This window comes from Carlito syrichta, unplaced genomic scaffold, assembly GCF_000164805.1.
Source record: "Carlito syrichta isolate Samal-C Ts95f unplaced genomic scaffold, Tarsius_syrichta-2.0.1 Scaffold302022, whole genome shotgun sequence".
Classification (NCBI taxonomy): Eukaryota; Metazoa; Chordata; class Mammalia; order Primates; family Tarsiidae; genus Carlito; species Carlito syrichta.
Genome location: NW_007246118.1, coordinates 284,404 through 294,526, shown reverse-complemented (window position 1 = coordinate 294,526; position 10,123 = coordinate 284,404). Strand labels below are relative to the sequence as shown.

Sequence of the window (10,123 nt, the reverse complement as noted above, 5' to 3'; positions counted from 1 at the left end):
ACTCATGTCAGCCTCATTCCTCAACTCTGTATGGACACCATGAGTTTAGCAGTCAAGGAATTTCTGAAATAAGCACGAATCGCTTTTGTGATGGGGCTGGGCTGGGGTGGGTTAAACTAAACTTTACATAAATCAGCCAGGTTAAAGGCACAGAAGATCAGGAAAAATCTCCCTTGTGGGCTCCCTTGTGAGCTCTCCAAGGCCAGTGACCATGTCCTGCTCGGCTCCAGGTGTCCCCTTCAGCGTGAAGCAGCGCCAGGCGCACAGCTCCACAAAAGCTGCTTGCTCGCAGTGTAGTACCTAGAACAATGACTGGCACACCCAGGGCATTCAATCAGTATTTGTTGGCTGAATGAAAATAAGTGAGTTGCATGTTTTGTCTTGGGATAACGTGTGACGTCTTTTTCCACCTCCCCTTAGAGCCCTCCCCACACACTCCTCTCTAGCACACCCTACCCTTACCCCTCCTGCAGTCTCTTCTCCCCAGCCCCAGAGTATTCCCTGCCAGTTTGCTGCTAAGCTCTGCCAAGCAGTGGTCTCCTCCCCACCTGGGGCCTAGCTGCAGGGAGGATCGCACAGCAACGAGACAAGGCTAGACTCTCAGCGGGTTTATTGAGTAGTGAGAGGCGGTGTCATCTCCCACTGGACATGTGTCCTCAAGATCATACCAGAATTGCTTTGGGACAGACGAACAGACAGGTGGCAGGGCAGGGCAGGTGTCCGCGGGGGTGGGGCGAGGGCACCAGGGGCAGCTCAGCTCTCCAAAGGGGCAGCTCAGCTCTCCAAAGGGGCCTGCGCCTGCGCCTGCACCTGCACCTGCTCCGACTGGGGGAGGGCCAGGATTTTGTCCTGGCTCTCTTTCTCCTTGAGGGTGCTGAAGAAGGAGTTGACCTTGTCCCGCAGGTCCTTCTCCAGGAAGCTCAAATGGCCTTCCACGTCCCCCGCGTGGGGGCCCAGCTTCTGCTTGAGTTCCTCGACCTGCTTCACCAGAGCTTCCTTGACCTTCTTCACCTGGGGCTCTATGTTGCGCTGGAACCGCTCCACCTGCCGGTCCAAGTGGTCGTTCAGCTCCGCCAGGGACTTCTGCAGCCCCTCGGCGTTTCCCTGCAGCTGGCTGCGCATGTCCTCGGCCGCCGGCGCCAGCCTCTGCCGCAGCTCCTCGGCGTTGGTCGCGATCTTGGCCTTGAGCTCCTCCGCGTTCTTCCGCATCTGGAAGGCCAGGCCCTCGAGTTGGTGGTTGAGCTTCTCCTGCACGTCCTGCGCGTAGGGGGCCAGGCTGCGGCGCAGCTCCTCCACGGTCTGGTCTATCTTGACCTTGAGCTCGTCGGCGTAGGGCGTGAGGCGCGCCTTGAGCTCCTCCACGTTCTGGTCGATCTTGGTCTTGAGCTCGTCGGCGTAGGGCGTCAGCGCGGCCTGCAGGGCGTTCCCGTTGTCCCGCAGCCCCCTCTCCATGCGCTGCGCGTAGGGGCCCAGCTGGCCGCGCAGCTGCTCGGCCTGCGCGTTGACCTGGGCGCGCAGCTCGTCGGCGTAGGGCCCCAGGCGCTGCTGCAGCTCGCGCACGTTGCCCCCGATCTTCTGGCTCACCTCGACGGCGTGGGGCTGCAGCCGGGCCCGCAGCTCCTCCAGCTCCCTCCGAATCTCCTCCTTCAGCTTCTCTGAGTCTTTGGTCAGGCGCTCGTGCAGCTCCGTGGCGAAGGGCACCAGCTTCTTCTGCAGGTCACCCGCGTACGTGTTCACGTCCTCAAGTTTGTCCTGGAAGAGGGCACTGGGGAGGGGGCGAGGCAAGGGGCCACCGTTACACACTCGGCGTTGACACGGCAGGACTTCTTTGGCTTCTGTACCACTCACTTTATACACACCTGGCTAGGTTGGGTGAATGTTCAGGGGTACCCAGCTCACCCATCTTTCCCCGGGGTGGCCCTTTCTGTGGTGGATCATGATTGGAGAGATTGGATGCACTACCTTGCATTTGAATCTCCGGACCTCAGGCTGAGTTTGTCTCAGTCTCTACCCATCATGTGGCCTTGAGCAATTTGCTTTTAGCTCTTTGTAAAGTATAGGATTGGACTTTGAGGTCCTTTCCAACCGGGATGTTCTGTGACACAGTACCACACTGGGTAACAGAATGTGTTCTTGCCCTCTGCCACCAGTGTTTTCTTTCTACCGGCACAAGGTGCTGATTTCCTTGCATGTACCCAGAGGCTTCCCCAATAGTCCCACCTCCCGTCCCCTCCATGTCACTGGGGCCTGTCTTTCTGGAATGTCTCAGAACCCAGCTTACAGGGCATTTCCCTCCCTCGATAACAGGATGGAGCCATTTGTCAAACTCATTCTAGGATGTTAAAGCAGGAAGATACCTTAGGGATTATCCGGTCAAACCTCCCTATATACATATGTGGATCTTTGGTCCAGAGATCTCAGAGCCACCCAGTGAGTTAGTGGCTGGGTAGTGAGTATATCCCGGGCTCAGGTCTCCTGCCTCCAAGCTCAGTCCTTGCCAATAAATTGCATGGCCTTTAAGACCCTCCGAACCCCCCCCCAACTAAGACCCCCCCCTTACTTGAGCTGCTGGGTGAGTTCAGACTTCTGGAGATGTTCCACGGCTTCCTTGGCATTGTCACTCAGCTGGCTGAAGTAGTCCCACACCACGCTGGCCACCTGCTCAGCATTGACCTCAGCCTGGGCATCTGGGCAGGTAGCAGAACAATTCATGAGGACACGTCTCCTTCCTGGCCCCTCTGTCCAGCTCTGACTGGATGACAGTGGGGAGCCCAACTCGCCATTTTTCCTATCTTAGCTTAGGTCATCAGAAGCCACAGGGACCTGTGTATAGCACCAGAGCCAGTGCGCCTACCCCTGAGAGCGGACCAGCTCTCCTGTGAGCCAGCCAGCAACTGACACACTCAGAACTGCTCCCTTGCCCAGCTTCTCTGCCCTGTCCACTCATTGCAGCAACCTGAGACCGCCCCATCCAAAGATAGCTTCTACTCACTGGTGACGGCCACCAGGGCCAGGGTCAGGACCACAGCCTTCAGGAACATCCTGCGCTCCTTGCTGGGCTGCAGGAGTCTTGAGCCACACTGGATCCTTCCTGGAATCAGAGGGAGCAGGAGAAGTCTTCAGACAGCTCACCTGTGCAGCTGTGTAAACTGACTGAGTTCAGAGCCAGCCAGACGTTTAAATTCCCACCTGGCTGCTTTCCCCGCCTCTCTCCCCAGTGTGACTCCACGCTGGAAGGTGACACATTCCCATGAGCCCTCTTGGACTTTAGTGACCTTAAGACTACGTGGAAGCTGACAGCAGACTGGGGCTTAGGCAGCGGTCGGAAGGGGCTGGATGATCTGTATTTGTGCCTCACCCTGGGTGAGAGGGGAGTCAAGAGTACAGGAGAAACACAGCCTAGGAAGCCCCTGGGCCTCAGGGTGATGCCCCAAAGGCCCTGCTGGCAGCTCTGGGTCTGGGCCTGACTTGGGGGGCAAGGTCCATATCTCCTCTGTCTGCCCCAGTGGAGAGAGTCCCCCATCCCCACATTTACCACCAACTCTGAGCCACCTCAGAGCACCAGACACTGGACGGGGACCATCTGGGGATGGAAATGGGACAGCAAGCTAAGATCTAGGTCTCTTGTCAAAGTTTACCCAGGAGAAGGGGACCCTGGAGAGCATTTGGGCAGGTGGGTGGGGTGGACGGGGCCCTGTATTGAAGGAGTTAATTGTAATTGCGCTTCATATCCCACCACTGTTAAGCTGTGCCATCTAGTTCTCATTATTCAAAGCCCCAATCTACAGTTTCTCCTTGAACAATGGTGTTGTTTAGTACATTAAATAAGACATTGCTCACCCAGGCACAGTGGCTCATGCCTGTAATCCCAGCACTTTGGGAGGCTGAGGTGGAGGATTGCCTCGGTCCAGGAGTTCGAGACCAGCTTAGGCAATAGAGAGACACCTTGTCTCTACAAAAAATTGAAAAATTAGCTGGGCATGGTGGTGCACCTGTAGTCCCAGCTACTAAGGAGGCTGAGGCGGAAGGATCACCTGAGCCCTGGAGATTGAGGCTGTGGTGAGCTGTGATTATGCCACTGCACTCCAGCCTGGATGACAGAGTGAGACCCCGACATTAATTAAATAAGAAATTGCCTTTGGGAGGCCAAGGTGGGAGGATTGCTGAGCTCAGGAGTTTGAGATCAGCCTGGGTAACATAGTGAGAGCCCATCTCTAAAAAACCAGGCATTGTTTATGAAGTGAGTACTACACTGATCCCTTGGTATCTGTGGGGAATTGATTCCAGGACCTTCCACAGATGTCAAAATCCACGGATGCTCCAGTCTTCAAGTCAAATGGTGTCGTATTTGCATATAACTTGTGCACATCCTCCCATCAACTTGAAATCATCTCTAGCTTACTTATAACACCTAATATGATGTAAATGCCATGTAAATAGCTGCTATACTGTATTATTTAGGGACTAATGACAAGCAAAAAGTCTGTACAAGTTCAGTGCAGATGCAATTTTTTAAAACATATTTTTGCAATTGGTTAAATCCATGGATGCTGAACCCACAGTACAGAGGGCTGCCTGCATAGTGGCTGGCACAGAGTGAGCACTGAAAAGTAGTTGCTGGGATTATCACTACTAATAATATTGTTTTCCTGATTTGGATCAAGGCAGGGAGTATAGCAAGTGCTTATCCCTCTAGTGAGAGTGGCAGCCTAAGACCCAGACCTTTAGAGGTGCCAGGTGGGTCAGAGGCAGGGTGATGGCTGGGACCAGACTGAGGCCTGCTTCCTGCCCTCCCCACCCCCTAGCCACACTTGCTGGGTGGGAGCAGCTGGCCCCCTCCAGGGGCCCTTTCCCTGGGGGATGGAAGAGACAATGGTGCTGCCCATAAGGTCTTCTACCCAGACTTGTAATGGCATCTCTAAATTAGGTTACATGCGCAATCACAGAAAGATATCCCTGAGAAGATGACACACCATGGTCAGTGTGAGTTCCTCTGCTGGACTACACCACTCCCAGTGACTGTGAGATAACATGTCATATTCCACTGTTGGCTCCTGTCTGTGAGTACAATGTCAGACATATTGGTGGGCTGTGGTTATTTGTGAAAATGAAAGACCAGGCTGGGCGCATTGGCTCATGCCTGTAATCTCAGCACTTTGAGAACTGAGGCAGAAGGATTGTTTGAGCCCAGGAGTTCAAGACCATCCTAGGCCACATAGCCAGATCTCGTCTATACAAAATAAGATTAAACTGGTCTTGGTGACATGTCTGTAGTCCCAGCTACTCGGGAGGCTGAGGGGGAAGAATCACTTGAGCTCAGGTGGTTGAGGCTACAGTGAGCTGTGAACTTGCCACTGTACTCCAGACTGGATTAAAGCAAAACCCCTGATAGAAGGAAGGAAGGGAGGGAGGAAGAAAGGAAGACTACAAGACAAGTGTGCTAACTCTGATTCACCATGTCTTCATTATTTCAGATTCTAAAAGTGACTTGATGTCTCATGTGGCCAGAGATAGCCAAATGACCTTCTGATCCTGGATCTGTTTCTGCTGGGTCCCCACTAGCCTGCAGTGGCTCCCACACTACCATGTTGCCTCCAGTGTCCGGGGAGCTCACTCTTTCCTAGAATAGCCTGTGCCGTCTCCCAGTGGTTGGTGAATTCAGACTCTGGTCTGACTCCCTGGCTTTACATCTTGGCTCCACCAGGTACTGTCTATATGACCTTGAACAAGTCTTATAACCTCTCTGAGCCTCTGCGGGACATAATCATTGTATCTGCTTCCTGGCTGTGAGGGTACTGTGAGATCATTTGTGTAGCGCTTGCAACAGGGTCTGGTGCATGGTAAGTGCTCCCTATATGTTAGCCACGTCTTACCCCTGAAAGGCTCACCTCCCTGGAACATTGACCCATCTATCCCAGTCCTGCTCCCAAATAAGGCACTGTCCAGCCTGCAGTGGGAGCAAAGGTCAGTGCTCAGTACCCACGTCCCTTCCCCCTGGGCCAGAGCTGAGCTGGGGAATGAGTCATGAAGGACACCTCAGCTGCAGTTTGACCCACTGGACTTACAGTCTGAGCAGCAGGTGCTGTCAGCCTAAGACAGGTCCAGAGGTGCCCCGTCTCACCTGCCCACCAGGTACACCCACAATGGGAGTGCCTGTACCATTCAAGTGTGTCTGAGAGCATCCGCCATGCAGAGATTCACAGAAGTGGCTAGGTGTGGTGGCTCATGCCTGTAATCCCAGCACTTTGTGAGGCTGAGGCAGGAGCATTGCTTGAGCTCAGGAGTTCGAGACCAGCTTGGGCATGATAGTGAGACCATGTCTCTGCAAAAATAAATATTAAAAAATTTAGCTGGGCGTGGTGGTGCACCTGTAGTCCCAGCTACTCGGAAGGCTGAGGTGGAAAGATCACCTGATCCCAGGAGTTTGAGGCTGTGGTGGGCCATGATTGTTCCATTGCACCCCAGCCTGGATGACAGAGTGAGACTCCAACTCATAAACAATACAAAGACTAGGCTCAGTGGCTCAGTCTGTAATCCCAGCACTTTGGGAGATCGAGGCAAGTGGATTGCCTGAGTCTGTGGGTTCAACTTGGCAAGACTTTGTCTGTACAATAAATTAAAAATGAGTCCAGCATGGTAGCACATGCCTGTAGTTCCGACTACTTCAAAGGCTGAGGTGGAAGGATCGCCAGAGCCCAGCAGGTCAAAGCTGGGGTGGCCATAAGCATGCCACTGCACTCCAGCCTGGGTGACAGAGTGAGACTCCAACTCAAAACCAAAACCAAAACCAAAAAAAACCCTCAATACAAAAACAAACAAACAAACAAAACAAAACCCAGAAGTATGCCAATAGCTGAACTGTCTATGGGCATCAGGGCTGGCACAAAGGGACTAACCAAGAGGGCTTGCTGCCCCCGCCAGCATGGGGGGAGGGGATGCTGTTAATGACTGTATTTACTTCCCACAGTCTGTGGGTGTGTTTGGCATCGATCTGTAGAGGGATTTGTATTGGGGAGCAGGGAGAAAGTGAGAGTCCCTGTGCCCAGTCTCAGAGGGCACGAGGTAACGATGGGAAGAACAGGCAGCCTCCCAGCCAGGCCAGGTCCTGTGCATCAGGGGATGAAGACAGTAGTTAGGTACAGGGCCTGTGTGGTCTTGGGCGTGTCACATCCCTTCTCTGTGCCTCTCCTTGTCTCCACCACAGATAGACCGAATGGTTGGCGAGGCAGTGAGGCCTGTAGGTCAGCACTGCCTGCAGCCACCTCCCCTGGCCATCCGCATGAGGTCAGTCCGGAGGCCAGAGTCAGGAACAGATGGCTCAGATCCAGCCAGGGATAGGCTCAGCCAGGGACAGGCAAGTCATGAGGACACACACCCTACATAAGCTCTATACTGGTCTTTCTCCCAGGGCAGAACTAAAGGGGGACAGCTCCTGTTGCCATTGGAAGGATCTGGTAAGATATGAGGAGGAAGTGCCAGCATGGAGAGGTGTGATGAACAAAGGCCTCTGGCCAGCAGGGCTGAATCAGGACTGTCTAGCCTAGCCTGGTGGCAGGGGCATGGATCACAGGGGCTCACGCACTAAACCTCACCTGGACACAAGTAGAAACAGAGAGTCAGAAGACACCTGAAGACCATTTTTGACCCCAGCTGGTCAACCCCCCTGTTCCTCTCACCTCCCACTGGCTACCTCCCAGAGCCTGGTCTCTGAGCCAAGTCTCCCCATTCCAGGCAGACATGGTGGGAGGGAAGGGCAGCTAAGGCTGACCACCAAGAGGGCCCCACCAAGACCCAGGCTGAACTGCTAGGAGAGATGCAGGCACCACAGGTGCTGAGACATGCTGTGTCCAGCTCAGAACCATCGGCTATATCTCTCTGCCCACATCTCTGGCTTCTCTGGGCTTGGCGGCCCATTGCCACGTAGAAGAGAGAGGAAGGCTCCTCTGGACCTGCCACACAGTTGGAAAGCCAGGCTACAGGACCCAACCAGCCCATTCTTACATGGCCAGGTCCAAGAACCTCATTGTCCACCCCTGCCTGGCATCTGGGTCCTCCCTGTGCCCCTCACCTCTGGCACTAAGTAGCAGGCCAGAACACAGTAGGAAAGTGGGCACAGTCAGCCTTTTCCCTTCCCCAGTGCCCAGATCCCTCAGTGACCTCTATATCACCTTCTACCCCATCACAGAAGTCCTCTTAGAAAGAGACCTGACACAGATTTGCTCTGAGGAGTGAGTGATGGGTGAGTCTCTAAGAGTCTCACCTTTCTAGGCTATCTGGGACCTGCCTGGGTGTTTGAAGACCTGGATTTTTGCTTTCCAGCCTGACCACTGACAGATTGTGCACTTGGCTGGGTCCCCACCCCTTCGAACCACAGGTTCAAAAATGGAGTTAAACCGGGCGTGGTGGCTCACGCCTAATACTCCCAGCACTTTGGGAGGCTGAGGTGAGGGGATTGTCTGAGCCCATGAGTTTGAGAACAGCCCGGTCAACTTGGAAAGACCTCGACTCTACAATAAACCCAAAATTTAGCCAGGCATGGTAACACATGCCTGTAGTTCTGGCTACTTGGAAGGCTGAGGCGGAAGGATTGCTGGAGGCCAGCTGGTCGACACTGGGGTGGCCTTGAGTGTGTCACTGCACTCCAGCCTGGGTGAGGGAGTGAGACTCCAACTCAAAAATAATAATAATAATGGAGTTAATGTCTGCTTCACAGGATTCTATTTGCATCATAACCGAAAACAAAGTCTTAAGTCAAAGGAATGAATCGCTAATACAGGAATTTCAAGCCTCAGCCATGGCTAAAGAATTCTGAAGGTAAGGCCAGGCCTCTGATTTCACACACTGTGGGGTTAGTTGCTTCTTCCTGAGAGGATGACCACCTGCCAAAGCCCTTTTGTTAAGTTGAAGGCTCCTTCTGCCTTCGGACTGTGCTGTCTGGGGCAGGGCAGTGTCTGAGGGGAGGGAGAAGGATGCATCAATCCCCTTGGATCTGCTGCTTTGGACAGACCTCATCTACTTTTCACCACAACTCTTGACCATTGATCTTCTATCCCCAATTTATCCTCAGAAAATGGAGGTTCTGAGATGTCAGAACTCTAGCCGTGGGTTATATGGGGCATCACTTAAACCCCAAATTTCTTGGATCTCAGGTCTTAGCATCCAGAAGACAAAGTCCCCTGTCCTGCCATCCTGGTTGCAGCTCCTGCTGTGGGCCCAGGGAAGGGTCAGAGGCCCCTTCCTGACAGCTGACGGCCCCACAGAGCCCATTAGGGCTGTCTCCTCACAGCCTGGCCTCCTCGCACCTTGTCCCTTCCAGGTGCCCACAGCCGGCTGCAGTGAGGGCTGCTGTTTCCTTGAAGAGGAATCCGGCCCAATTATCCATTCCAGGCTGGGTCTGGGGAGCGCCCCACCCATGAGCCCAGCTCCTGCCCCAGGGGTGTTATCAGTGGGTTCAGAGGGCAAGGTGAGGCACATGGGAGGAGGGGAGGGGCAAAGGCCTTGGTCTCAGAGCGGCCTTTGCCCTTCTCCCACCAACCCCTGCCCTGGGCTCAGTGGGGGGAGGCTGCTGGGTGAGCAGCGCGGGGTGAAGCCAGAGATGAAGGTGCCGGAGGGGCTGTGTGAGCTCTGCTGTTTCCCAAGCCTGCACCATCCTCTGCCCACTGGTCCTCTGTCCCTTCACTCCAGATAACCCCATCCCAACCCACTGACTTATTCTCAAGCTAACTTACCCCCTCCTCCAGACTGTCTTCAGGGCTTAGGGGTGGCAGAGTGAGAGGCCTAAGCACACAAGGGTGAAAGACTGAGATGGGCCCGAGGCTTCTGGCCTGCCCCTAAGCCCTCTCCCACCGCACCAGCCTCTTCCTGGGCAGCCAGTCTTCCGGGGAGGAATGGGGGCACCCCAGGCCCCCAGGCCCTGCTCCTGAGCCCATCTGGGCTGCAGGGGTGAAGGAGAGCAGTGTGGACACGGTCTCCAAGGGATTTCCCAACTCTCCCAGCAGCTTGGCTGCATCTGGCCACCCTGCCTCGGGCCCTGGTCTCGACTGTCAGCAGGTGACCTTTGCCCGGCTCACTGGGCCCTTGGTGCCCGCTGGCCAGGGGACAATATAAAACAGGTCAGAACCCT

The 10,123-nt window shown here is 54.5% G+C and overlaps 1 protein-coding gene across 1 annotated transcript; it reads right to left on the bottom strand.

Annotated features, from left to right (window-relative positions):
- Positions 1-589: 589 nt before the first annotated feature.
- Positions 590-3,156, bottom strand: APOA4 (apolipoprotein A4). Its single transcript, XM_008055904.1, has 3 exons — positions 2,993-3,156; positions 2,561-2,687; positions 590-1,765 (listed from the first exon to the last, which is right to left on the bottom strand). Exons 1-3 carry the CDS (start codon positions 3,039-3,041, stop codon positions 775-777), a joined length of 1,167 nt encoding a protein of 388 aa, XP_008054095.1. The 5' UTR covers positions 3,042-3,156; the 3' UTR covers positions 590-774.
- Between the last annotated feature and the right edge of the window lie 6,967 nt (positions 3,157-10,123).